The sequence below is a fragment of the Podarcis cretensis genome (assembly GCF_951804945.1).
Source record: "Podarcis cretensis genome assembly, chromosome: 7".
NCBI classification, from domain to species: Eukaryota; Metazoa; Chordata; class Lepidosauria; order Squamata; family Lacertidae; genus Podarcis; species Podarcis cretensis.
In genome coordinates, this window is record NC_137176.1 from 30,634,629 (window position 1) to 30,654,996 (window position 20,368).

General features: G+C 42.9%; 1 protein-coding gene across 4 annotated transcripts in view; it reads left to right on the forward strand.

Annotated features, from left to right (window-relative positions):
* The first annotated feature begins 495 nt into the window (after positions 1–495).
* PHACTR1 (phosphatase and actin regulator 1) overlaps positions 496–20,368 on the forward strand; it is a 255,596-nt gene continuing 235,723 nt past the window's right edge. Inside the window, exons 1-3 of one of the 4 annotated variants that reach the window (XM_079984989.1) lie at positions 496–1,012; positions 2,963–3,099; positions 12,917–13,063. In XM_079984989.1, coding sequence (XP_079841115.1) covers positions 3,021–3,099; positions 12,917–13,063 — 226 coding nt within the window. In that variant the 5' untranslated portion in view covers positions 496–1,012; positions 2,963–3,020. Of the gene's footprint in view, positions 1,013–2,201; positions 2,287–2,962; positions 3,100–12,916; positions 13,064–20,368 lie in introns of those variants that run through there. The other 3 variants (XM_079984993.1, XM_079984990.1, XM_079984996.1) reach the window with 3 other exon arrangements.

A 20,368-nucleotide genomic window follows, 5' to 3' on the forward strand; every position in this document is an offset into this window, starting at 1 on the left:
AATTTTTAAAAAATAAGTATAGTAGTTATGATACATCTCATCGCTGTGGGAATGTATCATGACCAGCTGACCTGTTTGCCTTTTCAGTCTGCCGCTGAGGTGCAAACTGTGGGTGGTCAACTTCAAGGCTCCTTCTGCTCTCCCTTCTCCTGGTTCTTTATCTTTTTACTGTAGAGTCCTCCAGAGAGAGGCCTGTCCTCTATATAGTAGGGCATGTGGCCACCCTAAGCCAAGAAGAAGGACCTTGTGCAGGACCTAGGAACAGGAGCAAGCAATGGGCACCAAAGGCCAGTAGTCAGGGGGCCAGTAAAGCTATGGGGGAGGGAGACTTTTGTATATTAATCTGAACTTTACCAGCCAAACTGTGTGTGATTTGCAAGTCCCTTGCATGTGCAGATGCTGCAGAGAAAATATGATCAGAACAGTCCCACTTGGATCCTGCCCCTAATAGATGCTTTGCTCGAGCAATTGTGTTGCCATGCACTTCCAAAAGGAGGGAGGAACTAGAAACTGCATTAGAGAAAGGAGAGAGAGAGAGAGAGAGACTGTGCATTTCATTCTAGAAAATAACTACCAATTATAATTACTCACCATGTTTCCTGGCTCAGAAGAAAAGTGGGGTTGCTTCGAACCACCCAGCACATTTTGTCATGATTAGGAAATACTCCATACCTTTTACAGAGCAGTGGAGGAGACACAGAAATAATTTCAAATGCAAATGAAATTGAGGGGGTAGGAAGCAGGGAACAGATAAGCCAGTAAAATAAAGCTGCTTTTATATATATATTAGTAGGCAAATGTGTTCTGGAAAAGACAGGCTCCTTTCATCTGTGCATAGGGGTTCCAAATTCTTCATTGTATACAGCAGTCTTGTTACCTTCTCCTCCTCATTTTTTATTTTAAGACTGAAGTGTGAATTAGAAGTGACTTGCTAGGATTTAGAGGCAGTTTTAATTACTGCTTAGCTTTACTTCATGGTATACAGTAAGATGCAAAGAGGATCGTGAGATTGGTAAGTACCTTTCTCCTATAAACAATTGTTTTGTTTTGCTTTATTTTTATTTATTTATTTTAAACTCCTGTATAGATTATTCCTGATCCTTATCTAGATGGAAATATTTTTTTTAAAAGGCTTTATGACATGCATTTTGTCTTGCATGTTTATATTACATGCAAACATTAATAATGTTTATATTTCTGAAATCTAGAGGACTGTTTTGCAAGGTGAGGGGGGCTTAACCTTTGGACTTGCTGGGCATTAGGAAAACATGTCTGGTATATCCAAAAAAGAGAGAGAGAGTGGCTAAAACCAACCCACTAGCTCTTGATAAGAACAGAATTGGTCAGTGAAGCATTCCCCTGCATTATTCATCACTTTGCATTTTACTGTGAGATAACTTTATAGCCCCATTTTTCTTGTGGTAAATAGTCGGGGGGGGTGGGGGGGTGCGGGCTGGAAGTAAATTATTAGACAAGGCAAAGTGGTATGAGTTAATCATTGCAGCAGCATTTCTCCTTCTTATGCTAACCATTCTGATATTGAGCAAAGAAAGAGAAGATCAGGAATGTGGGTTGTGGGGAGAGAGAAATAAATCACATTCATAGAATGTATGTATGTATGTATATGTTGTTCGTTGGGAAAGTTGCCACCAGGAGCTGATGGTCTTTTCCTCCTGAGGAGAGGGAGGTTGAGTGGGCGTAGAGGAGAGGCAAGTGTCACCTTCTGTTGCTTAGTAACATCTCCTGGTATCAGATAAAAGAGGTCCAGTTGATGTTATACATTATTCATCTGAGTTCCAATCAAACCATCAAAATTATTTGCTTGCATTGGGGGACTTTTAGCCAGATCAAAAGAACTCTCACTCGAAACTACTGAACCTTTCACTATTGGCAGACTTCTCTCTCTCGCTATATATATAAATATCTTGATGCTGCAGAAAACCACCTTGAAGAACTACAGAAGTTTTCTTGCTACGATGAGCTTGCAAATATTGAAATGGTCTTGTGCTGGCTGACCAAGAAGAAGAATTCCCCATCTATGCTTTGGGAACCTGTCTCTAGATAAAGGACTAATGGGAGGAGATGCTTTTAAAGGAATCCTGGAGGACCTTTTTGATAATTAAGCATAACAGAGGTGATTAATTCCAGGATTTCTGCCACCACCACCTTTTAAATGCTGTTAATATCATATCCACAGTTAATTGCCTATAATGTTTGGTGAATGCTGGATTCTAAATATATAGCATAAGTGTCCTGGAGGGGAAGGAAAACCCAGGAGTCTGGAAGGTAAGACGGAGCCAGGATCATTGACAGTGAACATACCGAATATAAAATGTATGAGTACTACCAGTGCATGCCAGAACCTACTCCAACACTGTGTAAAGATTTCAGGAGAATGGTAGCACCCAAGAAGCTTACAGGGAGAACCTTTGACAATATGGGAATGATAGTCACTTTCTCCAACATTTTAAAAGCTGGCAACATGAAGTCATACCAGTCCTCCCTGCCAGCATGAAATAACATTTTGCAAAAATAATTGTGGGCTGACTCATCTCTGGAAAAGTGCAAGGCTAATATTGTCTGCAGACTGGAGAAAATGTTTGTTTTTTTGAAAACAGATTTATTAGCATTTGTATTGCAGTATTGACAGGGCGCTTAGGATTCTAGTGCGGCAAGAATAATATTCACACAATCTTTAAGGAGAAGGCAGGGTGCAACAGGCAGTTTAAAAGGTGAGCCGCTTCAGATGAACAAAAATTGCAAACTTCCAATTCATTCATTCATTTTTCTAAATTTGTGTATGGGGAAACATGCAATGTGGAAAACTAGGGATATGAATGAAATGAAAAAGTAGAGGATTCCCACCCCATCTCCTCACCCTCCAAAATTAGGATGGCTTAAATATTGCTTGTAAGCTTTTAGCCTGTTTTAATATTCAGGGTTTTCCTCTTCCTTTTCTTAGGAGGCTGACTACATCACTTTGGGAAACAAGGGAGAAGTGACCACAAAATCCCTCTAAGATGGATAGTCCTTTCAAGATGGACTACCTCCTAGATGTTGACTCTGCCTATCGGCTGTTTTACAGTCAAGGAGCTCAAGGTAATGTAATTTGATGTGGTGAGTTACTGGGGTTAATAATAATAATAATAATAATAATAATAATAATAATAATAAATGTGTTAAGGTAAAGGCACTGTTGCCCCCTGGTGGAAGGCATGAGGGGAAATGGTAAATTCCCTTCTTATGGTAGAACAGGGGTAGGCAACCTAAGGCCCGGGGGCTGGATGCGGCCCAATCACCTTCTCAATCTGGCCCGCGGACAGTCTGGGAATCAGCGTGTTTTTACATGAGTAGAATGTGTCCTTTTATTTAAAATGCATCTCTGGGGCCTGACTGGTGTTTTTACATGAGTAGAATGTATGCTTTTATTTAAAATGCATCTCTGGGTTATTTGTGGGGCATAAGAGTTCATGCATATATATTTTTTCATAATATAGTCCAGCCTACCACATGGTCTGAGGGATGGAAAAATCTTGCTGACCCCTGTGGTAGAACAAATATAGCTCAGCTGACTCAGGAATGACTTTCCAAAGAAAGAATAGCCCTGGCTTGGGTGGGGGTGGAGGCTGGGCAAGAGTGGCCATTGGAGGGTGGAGGAGTCTGAGATGAAGGTAACCAGTGGATGGAAACTATGTCTGTTTCTCTTGTTATGGGAGGTGGCTTCAATCTTCAATGCACCTTTCAAGATGCTAATGTGGACACTACGAGATTTGCTTATTTATTTATTGCACTACTTTTCCTTCAAGGGACTCCAGCACACCTGGCACTTCACACACACACACACACACACACACACACACACACACTTCCATTTTCTCTTCACAACAACCCTGTAAAGTAGATTAGGCTGAGAGGCAGTGACTAGCTGCAGGTCACCCAATGAATGTTATGCCTGTGTCTTCCCAGTCCTAGTCCAACACTTTCAAGCTTGTGTTCCCACATGTTATTGGACTACAACTCCCACCATCCCTGACCACTGGTCCCTTTCTCTCTCTCTCTCTCATCTATGCCCCGCTTTTATTTTTAACATACAGTGGTACCTCGGGTTAAGTACTTAATTCATTCTAGAGGTCCGTTCTTAACCTGAAACTGTTCTTAACCTGAAGCACCACTTTAGCTAATGGGGCCTCCTGCTGCCACCGTGCTGCCGGAGCCCGATTTCTGTTCTTATCCTGAAGCAAAGTTCTTAACCTGAAGCACTATTTCTCGGTTAGCGGAGTGTTTAACCTGAAGTACCACTGTATATGAAAAGGAGATCCTACCATGGATATCATCTTGTCACCTCTCATTTGGTCCAAGGAGCTGTGAAAAATATGGTGACATCTCAAAGGAGCAGGGGACTGAAAATGTATTTGGGACCCAAAATGCACCCAAAATGATGTCAAGATGGCTGGTTTTCATCCCCATAGATAAGACGCTGAGGTGTCTTGAGTAACCTTGAGCCTTTAAAGAGGAAATTATTGAGAAATCCCAGGCTCTATGTGGCAGGAGGCTGCTGCAGGTGCCTGGCATTTTCCAGTTACTGCCATGCTTTTACGGAAAGGCACTAGGGCTCCTGGCACTTATGTCAGCACATGCCTTTCCCTTAAAGCCACCACGGAACCAGCGTCAGCATCATCACTGTACCTCAGGCCAAAAGCATCCGGGGATATAATATCATCAGGGTTTGAAAGAAGATAGCAAATGGGCTATGCATAACAAATCATTATTGTTTTATTGATGGCTTGTGCCTTAATGAATGTCTTCTTTATTGAAAAGGAGATCGGATTACACACACACAATAACTTCCTATTGTATTTTGATTTCCTCTCAGTACAATTGCTAGAAATGAAGTTGGTTGCAATGGAAGGCTTTCATCTGTGCCCTCACAATTTTGAAGTGCCACTGGGCACTTCAGCAACAACAGCAGCAACAACAAAATTGCTTAAAGTTCAGTCCTACACATGTAAAATTGAAGACCAAACTACACCCTACACCAAACACATAATTTGGGATTTGGACTGCGGCGAGTGGCCAGGGTGGTGGTGGTAGTAATTATATATTTTATTTAAAATACTTATAGCCAGTGCTTTTTCTGGGGTTACTGAAGGTACCAGACCATTTAATATCCAGGCAAAGTATATATAGGGAATTCAAATATTTATGGTTCAGGTAGATAGCCATGTTGGTCTGATGAAGTTGAATATATACAGATAGATAGATAGATATAGATCTAGATCTAGATCTAGATCTAGATCTAGATCTAATGTCCAATAGCACCTTAGAGACCATTAGAGACCAAGAACAAACTTAGTTGGTCTCTAAGGTGCTACTGGACAATTTTTTATTATATATATATATATATATATATATATATATATATATTTAAGTCCAAAGTAATTTTAACTTTTTCCTCCATGAAGTTATCTGAATGAAAATTGCTCCTTACTTAGACCTTCAGGAGTGAACGTGCATAGAAGAAATCAGATTATTATTATTGTATTAGTACTGTACTGGGAATAATCTAGCTCTATACCGTGGTACCTCGGGTTACAAACACCTCAGGTTACAAACACTTCGGGTTACAGACTCCGCTAACCCGGAAGTAGTACCTCAGGTTAAGAACTTTACCTCAGGATGAGAACAGAAATTGTGCGGTGGCGGCGCAGCAGCAGGAGGCCCCATTAGCTAAAGTGTTACCTCAGGTTTATAACTGTTTCAGGTTAAGAACAGACCTCCAGAACGAATTAAGTTCATAACTGGAGGTACCACTGTACATACGTTGGATGCTCGAGTCCTCTGGTAGTAGACTCTACCACCATAAGTGGTATTATTACACTTTTGAATGCTCCCTGACATAAATGAATAAATATATAAAACCACTGCCCTTTGTGAAGAAATCAAATACAATAGAGAGATTTCTCCTTGTGCTAATTTTCTCCTTGCAGGGAGCTTTCATTTTTGTTGAGTTATAATGTAGGCATATTTTTAAATGATGTTCTGTTTGGAAGGGTTATAAAGGACTTGACTGCCTCAGAACACTTCCCACCTCATTCTGTGGCCTGTGTAAATCCACCTCAGTCAAAAGAAGGGTGGCCTCAGTAATAAAGAGTTTCTGCATTAATTGTGCATGTGAACAGTACATCAGTTTTCCAAGTGCCCACTTCCTTGGCAAATGCTGAACCAAAATTCTGAATTCATTCATCGTTGTGCTAATTTTGAAATGCCTACGCAATCTTCCTAATGTTGTCAGAGGGCCAGAACTGAAATTATTATTTATTCTTGATTCCGGGAACTTGATTCAAAGTCATTTGATGTGTTTCTGATTTCACTGAGCTACCCCTCAATGCATTTCTTCAGTTCTGTCTCTCTTTGCACCAGCAGGTGGCAGAGTGGATAAAACTGACTGCCTCTGCTTCTTGCTTATTGACTTGTGCAAATTCTAACTATGCCCAACGACTGCTTAAAGTACGCTGCATGAATTGAACATCTTGTTTCAAACTGATTATGTGAAACCAGTGGATCAAAGATTACATTCAGTTTAAAACAGTTCGGAGACATTGAGAATTGCCTAAATAAAGTAGGGCCCCCTGCTATGTACCTCTTGTGCTTCTCTGGGATGCAAGTGAACCCCTCTGTCTGGAATGATATCCAGGTTACCTCCACTGTCAGAGGCCATATGCTTCTGAATCCTTGTTGCTGTGAATTGCAGGAGGGGAGAGTGCTTTTGTGCTTCAGACCTGCTTGCAGGTTTCCCCACAGGCATCGGACTGGCCACTGGGAGAGCAGATTGCTAGATTAGATGGGCCATTGCACTGGTCTAGCAGTTCCTCTGTTAATGTGTTTAGAGGCCATTGGGTAACAATGAGTGCTCACTGGAAGGACAGATTGTGAAGCTGAGGCTCCAATACTTTGGCCACCTCATGAGAAGAGAAGACTCCCTGGAGAAGACCCTGATGCTGGGAAAGATGGAGGGCACAAGGAGAAGGGGGCGACAGAGGACGAGATGGTTGGATAGTGTTTTCGAGGTTACCAGCATGAGTCTGACCAAGCTGCGGGGGGCAGTGGAGGACAGGAGTGCCTGGCATTCTCTGGTCCATGGGGTCACGAAGAGTCGGACACGACTAAACGACTAAACAACAACAGCAGTTCCTCTGTTAATGTGTTTAGAGGCCATTGGGTAACAACCAATATATATGAGTGCAAAAGGGGCTTACAAGTTTGTTATTTAGATTGGCAGACGTTTAAATAGATGGTGGAGGTTTTCAGCTTTCGTCAGGAACTGTAGCCTCTTGTTATTAAGAAAGGCAGTATAAAGCTATGCACCAGTGCATGGTGTCACCAGAACTGAAATCTATTCAAGGCTCTGGAACAGGCTGCAAGCCAATGGGCAATCTTAGCCCAGCAGTAACTCTGGTTGTGTCAGTGGGTGGTCACTGGGTCAATTAAGAGTTTCCCCATAATTGTTACAAGTGCCAGCCTCGCTTGCTTTGTAGACATTACACAGAATCATTTATACAACCTGGTGGACTGGGAGGGAGCTTCTACCAAATCATTAGAATATGGGGACCTCTTTTTGACCCACTGTAAGATGACATTTTCCCAATCCTGGGGATCGTGAGATCTGTGCTATCAGAAGGTTGGCTCATATACTGGCTGAAGGCCAACACAAGATGAACAAGTCACACATTCCGATCACAGATATTATGTTTTCCCCTCTGACTTATTATAGTTCAGTTTTACTGTACAGTGGTACCTTGGGTTACATATGCTTCAGGTTACAGACTCCGCTAACCCAGAAATAGTGCCTCGGGTTAAGAACTTTGCTTCAGGATGAGAACAGAAATTGTGCTCCGGCAGCAGGAGGCCGCATTAGCTAAAGTGGTGCTTCAGGTTAAGAACAGTTTCAGGTTAAGAACTGACCTCCAGAACGAATTAAGTACTTAACCCGAGGTACCACTGTATCTCTTACATGCCATGGGTGGTCGTCTTCTTCTTCTTCTTCTTCTTCTTCTTCTTCTTCTTCTTCTTCTTCTTCTTCTTCTTTGAATTTATATACTGCCCTATACCCAGAGGTCTCAGAGTTGTTCACAGAAAAGATCAACATAAAAACCACAATATATATAATAAAAATAAAAACAGCAACTGAATAACAACCCCCCCCCCCAAAAAAAAGAGCCACATTTTAAAAGGGCATAGGATGTCAATCAGATCCACCAAAGGCCTGGTTAAAAAGGAAGGCTTAGTGATAGCCATTTTTTAAAAAATGTGTATGTACAGCATTAGGTTTAAGTTTTCTATTTATATGAACTTAAACCTAATAAGCCTTAATTTTATGCCAAGGTGCCTCCTAAGCAGTTTACAAGTATAAAAGAAGATGCAAAAAAATAAAATAAACACACACAATTAAAATACACAATAAACCAGTTCATCAAAACATGAAAATCAACACCCACAGTTGACATGCACAATAAAACAGGCCCATTATTTCCATGTTACTGCATAACAGTCAATATACTTTACATCCCCTTCACGTCCAGGCACTCCTCTGCTCCCGATAAATCAGATTGCCGAAGTATCCAGATAAGGGGGAGTGAGGGTGACACATTTCTCAGCCAAGGGTCTGGCATGAATCATTGCTGAGAAACAGCAACTGTAACTGGGAATGCTCAGGATGAACCACAGGGAAACAGATGAAAAAGCCAAACTGGACTCGTGTGTGTTTGGTACACATTGATACACCAGGTATAGCCATCTCTTGGCCATTTCTTAGCTACCCCCGCTAAAATAGCTGTAACAAATAATTATGGCATTTTTAATAGCAGCTCTTTGAGGAAGAGAAAGGAGTGGCCAGAAAGGGGTCTTCAGTGGCTTGCAGAATTGACTACTCTTTTTGGTAGGCATTGAGAATAAATGGCATATGCTTTTACCAACCATTTTCTACAAGGTATTGCAATGTGGGAACATAATTAAGAGGAATTGGAAGCCTTTTCCTTCTGGTCAGTTCCAGGGATAATTTGTTTGTTCATTTGCATATTCAATTTCTCTCCTTCCCTGCCTCCCAAAGGAGCCTGGCTCAACAAACAACAAAGTAGTAAAAGCAGCAACAAAAAACTTTTTTGATAAAAAAATTCAAGAAATCAAGCATCACTCTGACTATCTGGCTTCCCAGCCTGTTTGTTTTCTGCTTCTAGCTTCTAGCTCGCATCACTCAACTCTCTGAACTCTCAACTTTTTCTTTCTAACTACCAGCCAGTTGAGGGAGGGAGGTTCACCCATTTTGTATCTGGCACAGATCCACTTCCTTTGATCCCTTAATAGCCCATTACCTAGACTATCACCTCACCAGGAAGCTATCCTGGCTTATATTTTAACACTTGCATATGTTCTTTACTCTTTGAATAAAAGATTCTGGCTTATATTTTAGGGACGCAGGTGGCGCTGTGGGTTAAAGCCTCAGTGCCTAGGACTTGCCGATCGAAAGGTCGGCGGTTCGAATCCCTGCTGCGGGGTGCGCTCCCGCTGCTCGGTCCCAGCGCCTGCCAACCTAGCAGTTCGAAAGCACCTCCGGGTGCAAGTAGATAAATAGGGACCGCTTACCAGCGGGAAGGTAAACGGCGTTTCCGTGTGCGGCTCTGGCTCGCCAGAGCAGCGATGTCACGCTGGCCACGTGACCCGGAAGTGTCTCCGGACAGCGCTGGCCCCTGGCCTCTTAAGTGAGATGGGCGCACAACCCCAGAGTCTGTCAAGACTGGCCCGTATGGGCAGGGGTACCTTTACCTTTACCTTTATGTTCTTTACTCTTTGAATAAAAGATTCTGGCTTATATTTTAACACTTGCATATGTTCTTTACTCTTTGAATAAAAGATTCTGTACATGACAGACACAAAATAAGACAAGGGACTGCCGTTTGATTTTTCTCCCTAACCTACAGATGAAAAGCAGCATCCAATTTAACTTCCCATTTACATGTGTGTATAGTTGAGCATTGATTTAAATTTGAGGCAAGGAAGTGGATGGGATCTATTTATTACATTATGTGTTTCAGGAACCTCTGAATACTGACAGATACATATTATTTTGAAGGGACATGTACAAAACAAACTGATTTAAGTATGCTGCTCTTTATAGCCCCTATATTCTATATTCTCAGGAAAATGTGCATAGGGTTGAAACTCAATGGGGCTCATGTCTGAGTAGATATTCATAGGATGGGCCTGTTCGTTCACTCATCTTCATGCCAGAGGAAAGTCAAGGAAGGAAGCGCTCTTGGAAGAAAATGATAACAAATTATAATACAAATGCAGGTGATTACTTAATGAGCCATTTTTCTGTCATAGATTTTTTTTTAAAAAAACAACCCCCCTCAATTAACACTGTTAGTATCCCAATTAAAATTAGTGAATAGGTGTCCCCCAGAGACTTGTTTGTTCAAAATGCACACTGGGAAGTCTGGATCTGCCCTCCCCTCTTGAAATTCTGGGGGATTTTTTTAAACACAAAGATATGCACATTTCTTCATGGGTGTTGCCAGGTGGCTGAAATTTCTTTCAACTACAGGCATAAAATGCAGATTATTCTTGATACTCTTGAAGCTGAACAGCTGAAGGTTTTTGGTTTATAGATACGCAAGTCCAGAGAAAGTAAGCAAAATCCCTTGGGCTGGATTTCCTAGCAGGAGAAAATGCAGAGCTTCCACAAACTGGTATTTTTGAAGAAAATATTTTGCTGGGCCAGAAATCACAGGGACAGATGCACTGTAATTCTAATTATGAAAGATTGTCATTACCTATTCTTGAATTTTTATTTTTATTTTTACAAAAGTCCTTTTGCCAAAACAAACAAAAGCTGCAGCTGCAGCTTAAGCATGGGAATTTGTTTAGGAGGAGGGTATAAAACCCTCTAATATTATTGTTTTTGAAAAATCCAACTTGTCTTGCTTGTGTGAGCCATCTTTATTGGAATGTGGTAAGGGATCCAGCAGCAATGAGGTCTCTCACAAGCTCCCCTGTTATCAAAGTGTATGGAGAAGGCAAAAGGGTTGCTGACGGCCATTGGCTTTGCTGCTTAGAGGGACAGAACCAGATGAGGATCTTCGGATAAGTGCAGGGCACACGCTTGTAGTTTCAGTGCCATTCATAAGCAAGTCACCCTTAAACATTCATTTCCTATAGAGGAAAATTCAGAAAGATGAAGGATGCCTGAAAGTAGCCTTTGGTTCAAGGTCATTTAGCACCTTGCCTGAATGGGACTAATAACACAGGTGTTGCTGCAAGGTTTGGCTTCAGCCATTGCTACATATTTCATATCACGCTGGCTGCTCAGTCATCATAATGAAGGATCGATGGTCATATTTCCAGATACAAGAAACCATGAAGAACATAGGTCATACTGCCAACTAAGTACCATCGACACCAATTCATGGAGAGGCCAGGAATTGAACCTGGAACCTCCTGTGTGCAAAGCACACTGAGCTATGGCTCTTCTCCTCCCCAGAACAGAATATGGTGTTTGTTGGCTGAATGAGCAGAGCGAGGAACACCTAAAGCCATGTTCCCTCTCTGTAAGGTCTTGTAAAAAGGGTGCATTTGTATGCCTGACTTCCCAGAGTATGGCCAGCATAGGAGAAGGGCCATAGCTCAGTGGTAGAGCATCCACTTTACATACCAAAGGTCCCAGGTACAGATCTCCAGCATCTTCAGGTAGGGCTGGAAGAGAACTCTGTCTGAAAAACTGGGGAGTTGTGGTCAATGCAGAGCTAGACCCACCCAGGGTGTGACTAGCTTCTCATGTCCATAGACTGTTTCATAAGGGTAGTCAACCATTTGGTTTTTGGATGGTCAAAATCGTTAGTCCGAATTCTGGAACCATTCTCACATGGCCCTTATTGCCCACTCCAGAACTAAACTAGGTGACCTTGGACAAGACAAGACATTCTCTCTCAGCCTTAAGATGTGCACATGCACACACACACATAGCACAGTTTGGGAGTAATAATGCTAGTCTACCATACAGGGTTGTGGAAAATGTATGGAAAGTGCTTTGAACACTTTGAAGCACTATATAATCTTGCATTAGCTGTCTTGAGTTCCTTGGGTGGGATAAAAAAAGTGGTAACCCTGAGAGACCATGTAAAAATGCAGAGAGTGTCTAATCCTTAACAAGTATGTCCAGAGGTACTTAATTTTTGGATAAGGGCCTTATCTTTGCCCTATCCTTTTATTTCTTTTTCTTTTTATGTGTGCTAACAGCAGCTGTATGAGCTGTATGCTTATGCAGTCATAAGCAAATCCCTCCCATCTTTTTTTCATTAGCTCCTAAGCATTCAGCATTAAAAAAAAAAGTTTGGCGCCTGTGTTTCATTGCTCTCTCTGAACAACTCAAGACATTTCCACCTGCTTCCTCCGCTGGGACATTTGCCCAGGAAACCCGAAGAAACACACAGAGAGGGAGAGAGCAATACAACAAAGCACGTTAAACATTGATCTGCAAATCTGCTGGGCTAGAGGTGGTCCAGCCCACTAAAGAGCCACCATTCACCGTTGCATCGATGGCTTTAGAGGCGACCACCAGGCTTCATGCTTTGTTAGGCTCTGCAGGGAGCCACGTGGGGACTCTGGCTCTGCCCCTGGGGCTGCCAGGAGAGGGGTGGCAGGGCAGGATTTCCAGCTCCACTCCAGTCCACAGATCCTTGACGGGTTTTCTTTTTCTCTTTCCCCCCTCCTCTCTTTCCTTCCTCCCTCCCTCCCTCTCTCTCTCTCCGTGTGTCCCTGCTCCTCTCTCTCTCTCTCCCCTCCCCCTTCCTATGCGTGTGCGCCCTCCTCCTCCTCCTCCTCCTCCTTTCCACCCCTCTCTCTCCTCTTCCTCCCTCACCAGCTCGCCGGGCGACCCTGCTCACCGTACCCACATTAATGGCGGCATCTTCCGAGGAGGACATAGACCGGAGACCCATCAGGAGAGTCCGGTCTAAGAGTGACACCCCTTACCTCGCGGAGGCCAGGATCTCCTTCAACCTCGAGGCAGGTGAGTGGCGCCCACCTCGCCCAACCCCACCACCCCCGAGCCTCTCATGCAAAGCCCTTCTTCGCCCTGGTGGAAACCTGAGGTTGCTATTGCTGTACATATCTGCAACACAATCTTTCTCTCTCTCACACACACACACACACCGCTTTGTGTCTGCTGGGTGCAGAAGTGGGGGCGGGCGGGGGGGGGGAGCCGCTGCAGGAATGTGAATCCCTGACATGTCCTGGCTGTCACCCTCGCTTTTCTCCCCCCACGATCCCGCCCTTCCAAGGCGCTGGTGCAATACGCGCGCGCACACATACATACACACACATACACGCGCGGCTGGAAACTGGGGAGGAGCTGAGGCGGTGGGGGGCGGGGGGCGGCGGCGAGGCGTTCATCCCTAGACTTGTTTGGGTGACAGCGCCGGATTCCCTGTCTGGAACTGGAGGCGAGGCGAGCAACGGTGACCTCGAAGTTGAGAATGTGGAGTAGCCCTCTGACACCCTGGAAGGCGCGGGTTGGTGTCTGCTGGGTGCAGAGGTGGGGAAGGGGAGGGAGACCGGCTTCCCTGGCTGCATTCGGCTTCTCCAAAGGTTGCTGCTGCCTTTGGGCGCCTCTCCCGCCTCTCTGCCTCAGGCTCTCCCTCTGAGCCTCCGGCCCCGCCCCCTGCTGGCCCCCTGCACCCTGCACAGCGTTTTATCTGAAGAGTTGCATTCCCTTTCAAAGCCACCTGCTAGCTGCCAGAGCTGCTTTCCTCCTCCTCCTCTCTCAGCCCAGGCTGGGGTTCATAGCTCTTGCTGGGACCCCCCAAGTCCAAATGGGCACCAGCTGGCATAGCTAATAGGGCAGGCAGGATGGGAGATGGAGCCTGAGAGCATCTCAAGGGATGCGGTTCCCCAGCCTGGCCCATCTCAATCCACTCTTCCCCATTCTCCCTTCTCAAGCTGTCATTCCCTCGGCCTCTACCTCTGCCTTTGTAGGGTTGCCACCTCCTGCAGATAGAGCCTTCTCTTGGCTTTAACAGAAGCCTAACATGCTAAAATCACACCTCACTGAAGCACTTTGGCATGACAGGGAGTGTCACATACTTGCAGGCTGTATTGCAGGGGGTGGGACTAGATCACCCGTGGGGGCCCTTGCCAGCTCTACAATGATTCTGTGCTCTGGAAAGCCCTGGATCAGAGCCAGCAAAAAGGGGGCAGCCCTGCTGTTTTTTGCCCAATGATCCAGCATCTCCAGAGAACACTCATCCTCCAGCCAGCCAACCATCCTCCTTCAAGTATCCTTCTTCCTCTGATCTCATTAGTGCCTTCCACAGTTACCTGAACACCACACTTCCACACTCTTCAAGTTCTGCTGCCTCATCAGGTGAGCATCCCATATAGCAGCCTCATGCGCAATCTTATCTGCAGGTCTCTCTAGCCCTTTAGTCCAGAATTACCTCTTTACCTCCTCCATAATCCTGGCTTTCCAAGCATCCTTCTTCTGCACCTCCAACATTTGCCCTTTCATGCTTTGCTGTTCACCTCAAAGGGCTCTTTCCTCCTGCAACCTGCTTGTTACCTGCTTCTGAAGGAAGGGAGGAGGAGGGGGAAGTTCTGGGTGTCCCAGACAATTGTGACCTCCTAAGCACCTTCCTTACTCAGGCGTTCAGACTCACGAAAAGTCTGACAGAATTGAGAGCTCATCCACGCTTCCCTTTGCTTCATGCTTTCTAGGCACAGGTCTGGGCTTTCCAGGTCTGTGTCCAAGCAGCCACATTTTACCCCTGAATTGGAGCAAACAACAATCCTTCAATTATTTCCATTAAATATCTGGAGGCTTTAGGGGTTAAGCTAATATATACTGGAAACTGTGGTTAATTTTGCTGGAACTCCCTGTCTCTCAGCATGCTAAAAGATTGCTTGAGCTGGGGGTTTGCAATCTTGTGGTTCTCTGTCTATTATTGAAATGGGTGTGTTTCTCCTCCACTCCTCCCTGTCCTTCTTGCCCTTTGCACCTAGTAAGATGTAAAATGCAAACTGTGTACCTTCATCGACCAGCTTATTGCTTTGGGTGACATGTCATTAATTCCTTTCTGGTCATTAATTGGAATGTGTGTGTGTATATGCACACACATCATTTTTGGTTATGGTAACTATAACTATATAACTCAGGAACCACAAAGTGATGCCAAATTGTGTTGTTTTTTTAAAATGTGCGACTGAAGATAGAACAATCAGAGACTGAAGGGTCTGGAACAGCATGATGGAAGGGTTTGAGGTGCCATTGAAAGGAGATTGGGCATAGTTGCTAAGCTGCTGAGTCTACAGTGGACAATATTGTCATGGATAATGCTATGTCATGCCATTATAAACAGATTAGAGTTTAATCATAAACAGCTAAAGGGAAGGCACCTTCAAGTCACTTAATGCCTTCATCGTTTAACCTTCCAGTTCCTTCTCTGTCAAGGCTGAGAGGTTCATATAGCTTTTAATTCCCAAGCAGGCATGGCAAGAATGCTGGCCTAGCTGTTACCTCTTCTCCTCACTTTTAACATGTGCACTGAGGAAAGGAAAGGCTCCCCCCACCTATTAAATACCATGCTGTCTCTCATTGGGCTCATTCAAAGAAATATCTCTTCATGGGAGTGTAAATACTCAGCAGAGTGCTGGAGGATGTTTTCATTAATCCATCTGCCATTTGATGCTTTGAATGTAAAAAATGTGGTGCAAATTGGTTGCTAAGCAATGTTTACGTTAATGAGAAAAAAGCCTCTGTAGTAAGCATTTAGCTCTGGTGGTGTGGTGTTTTTTTTTTTTTAATCATAGAGTACAAAACAAGGGCCCTTAAATTGCATAAGGACCAACAGTTGCTTAAGGAAATTTATCCTAACTACTTGCATAGAGTGTTTGGCCCTGAAAATGCTAAGGTACAAGATCTTTTGCACTGTTTGAGGATTTATTTATTCCTTTACTCACAATCCAGATTGGTAACATAGATGCTGTCATTCAAAATTGCACAATTTATTTGCATTATTTTTAAAGAAGGCATACTGGAATGTTGTCTGATTCCCTGAAGTACAGGGCTCCTTATGTATGCACTTACTGCTTTTCTTAAGATGTAATATTCATATATTTACAGACTGCCAGTGCAATGTCTTTATGCACTGTACTTCAACAGAACAAGCCCTTTCAGGTTTCACATTTTGGCGCCTTATTGCTATTTACAGTTTGTCAGCTGGAAACTTTAGTAGCTGCGGAACAATATTCTGAGACAAAATGTTTGCAGTGTGGAGTGTCCTGTTTAGTGTTCTAGTCAGCCAGCCATGCTCTCCTCCAGGAGATTCCATTCCATTACCCCTTCTACCTGGTCCCACCATGACCATCACCAAAAAAGAACTAAACAGTCAGCTTTCCTATGGCCACTGAACACATTCAGTCTTCCTTGGAGCCCTTCAGGGTTTCCCCACTAAAGATTTCTGTACTTCTCCAAACCACAAAGTTTCCCCATGCTTCATGAGGGCTCCTCCTTCTGCTTGGTGGTGGTGCTTTGGCTACATAAACAGCGGCACTCACCTCTAAATATTGGAAATAGGAGGAATTATGAAGGAAGAAAACGCAAAACTAACCTGAGCATCAGGCGCTGTTCAATCAAATGTGGTGCTGAATGGGATGTCCATAATCCAATGAAAGAAAAGGAATTCTTTTCAGAAACTGCATGTATGTGCTGCAGAGTCATCTAAGCATGCTGCTAAATATATATATATATATATATATATATATATATATATATATATATAGAGGCATCTGGAAGTAAGAAGTAATGTGATTTGTTTTTTCTTCCAATTCAGTGCAGTCAGAACTAAAACAATTCTAGAGGCACTGGATGCATTCTTTACCTCACTTCTCATTTAATGCATTTATGATTACAACTCCTGCTGCTCAACTGCTGCTTGCATTGCTGTTTTGCCTGCCAGCTGCTACTTCTAGGCTTCTTTCATCTGGTCATTGTATTGTCCTAAGATAGCAGCTGCGATAAGCTGCATCAAGGTAGAGCTTTTGCTTGTATTTGTATTTAATAGGCTCTCCAGCAGTAAGGCCCATATGCAGATATGCACTACTATTCTTTGCAAAAGAAATGGCTGAGAGCCAACAGTTTTGTTTACCTCTTTGAGCTGTAAGTTATAATTATACTATTACTGCTGCTATCTATGTTGCTGAACAGTCAGAGGCTGCACATGCGGAGGCAATTACGCGGTTTGGGAATAGCAAGGATTTGCTCTGTTTCTCCAAGCAATTAAATGGGGCAACCTTAAGCTGCCCTTCTAATAAGATTAAATTAATAATTTGCTTCTCTGTTTTGACTTGCATTGTTTCATTAGATTTCAAGAAAAATCAGTATTTTATTATATTGGCTTGTATGTACTGGTTTCACTCTGTGCACCATTGACATGCTAGTGTCCTGTGAGTTTAGAATACTTGTAGATTCCACAAACTCTTAGGCTGTGCTTTTTGCATGGGGAGGGGGGAGAGGAGAGAGTATATTTCCAAATATACCCAAGAGGGGGCCATCCCTCTGCAAATCATATTCATTTCTTCATGCTACTTTTCAGTTCCCCTTGATATAAATGGGAACGCTATAAGAAGAGAGCAGACAAACTTCCTAGTATATTATGCCCTAAATGTACAGGCCATTGTGGAACAGTATCTTAATCTATACTGCATGTGACAGTGGATGTGACTGCAGCAAATACAAATATATGGTCAGGAGTAATGGGAATTGTAGTCCAAAATGTATGGGGGACACCAGATTCAGGAAGCTGGTATAGATATACAGTAGTGGGAGTACAAAGCATACCGAGAACTCAGAAGGCTTCACTTCAATGAGAACCCGGCAAAAATGTTTTTCTGTGCATTGGATGGCATTCAGTTAAGCTTTACTCAGAGTAGACCCATTGAAGTTAATAGACGTGACCAAGTTAGGTCCATTAAATTTAATGAGCCAAACTGAATATCATCCATTGTTACCTGATTTAGTATTCTTCTTCTTAAAAAACAAAATGTGGATTCATGAAGCTTTCCTGTAGCCAGTAAAATCAAGATTTCACTTTTTGTAGCTCAAGGGTTCTTAAACTGTGGTCCGTGGATCCCCTAGCATGGGTGGGTTTCAGGGCACACACACAAAATGAAGCAATAAAATTAATTGTATGCACAATTTTCTGTGCATGTGTTTCTGTGCAGTTTTCTGGGAAGGAGGTCTGTAGCTTTCATCAGATTCTCAAAGGGGTCTCTGACCCAGAAAAGGTTAAGAACCGCTTCTCTAGCTTAAAAAAAAAGGATCAAGCAATAAGCTGTGATGTCCTTATCAGGTCATGCTGTTAATGGGAGGTGCACAAATGCCAGATCCACAAATAAGACCATTCTAAAACTGGGTACGTATTGTGCAGTTGTTACAATGAGAACTAATGGCTGCACTGCCACTTTTATGTTCTGTTTCCTTGCCCTGTGCCATCAGGTTCTGTTTTGACACCAAAAGGGCAGGAAGATTGGGGTGAACCAAAGGGAGTGTTTTTGTACCCATGTGCCACAGCATGAGCAGCAGCAGGAAATAGCACAGCTGCATTCTGTAGTAGCTCAGGAACATGAGGCTGATTTTAGCTGTGTGTTTCTTGGAAAGCCATTGCAGACCAGCAAGAGTGTTCAAATATTCTTCATCCTGGTTCCAGATGTGGCAGGGAATAGAGACCCTGCATTGGCAAATGTACAGTGCAATCCTATGTGTGTTTTCTCAGTTGAAGTACATTCAACTGAGTTCAGTGGGGCTTATCCGTGCTTAACACTGCAGCCTAACAGTGGAACCCTACAAATATCTACATATTTGAGAGGTTATTTCCTTTTCCTCAGTTGCAAAGAAATAAAATGTAGTAACACCAATGGCATTGTCCAGCCAAAAGGCAGCTCTAAGTGCTCTGCCAACAGAAGTCAAGAGATGTCACACATAAAATGACTTTGTATGGCATGGCTATAGCAGCTGGAGTGAATATGCTAGAATAAACATTGGATTTCAGCTATTATGCACATTCTCGGTTAGCCAATGGAGTCTGGCAAGCTAAGGAAATTCAAGCAATCTACATGCCAGAATGATGCTGGGGTTTCCCCCAACTTGTTCAAGACTTTGCATAGAGTCCAATTGAGCTTGTTTCGTCTTGGATTTGAATGATGCCAAGTGCGCTGCAATTTTGTAAGAAATAAATTATCTAGTTTAATGTATACCTAGAGAACCAATCTTTATAATTGTCATCAGCATGGGAACAGGGGGAGAATGTAGCTAGATAGTTATCACTTAAAATGCAAGTGTTAAAAATTTGTCTGGTGTTAAATCAGCAATGTGCAGAGTAAATATCTACGAAATTTTATGATGCTTTAAAATGAACACATAAGCATTTCTTCCAAGGTTTATTCTCTGATCATTTCAATGGGATTGGCCTAATTACAAGTTGTTATTATTTTATTAATTCATTTATTTCAAAATTATGTTTTTATTATGACATTTTTGTTTTGGATCAGATTGTTATAAAGTGTGTGATCTTTGTTGTTTCTCCACCTTGTAAATTGTCTTGTTTATAGTAATATAGAAAGGTGGTGTGCAAATTAGAAGTGAAATATATAACAATATGAAAGCAAATTGTGTTCTGAGATGACATTGGGGGATGTTTTCTTTTAAAAAATCCAGTTGCAGACTATATATTTATTCTTCATAACGCTTTTTGACCAGATTTATTAAAGTGCTTTCCCCACTCTCTTATCATCCTATATGTGACTACTCAGAAATTCAGCCCCATTGCATCCAGTTTGCTCCCAGGTAAGTTTTGCTGCAGAAGTAATTAAAAGCCAGTTATTACTTCCCTCAAACAGTTGGCTCTGACTCTGATCCTCCAGTCAGTTACTTTGTAGTGATCTCATGACTCCTTTGGGAGACGAGGGAGTCAAGATGGTTATGTTTAAAGGAGACAGACTTAAATACTTAGGTGGCATTTTCCAGCTTCTAGCAGCAGCTCAAGACTAGTGGTGGGTTTTGGACAGGGCTTCCCTGGAGCTTCAGACACTGTTCATCTTCAGATACTGATGAACAGATCAGGTTTGCCTGGTTTCTGATCTACTGTAGATCCTATATTGCAGGGAAGTCTCAGTGTGGTTGTTTTTTTTTTTTAACCTTTCACTCTGCAACACAAAAAGCCTCATGGGCTTGAACAATCTTACTTTTGTCTTTTGAAAAGATCAGAACAACTTTTTTACCACTGCAGGGTGACTTTCTGTAGTCTCTTTGTAGTAGCTGTGA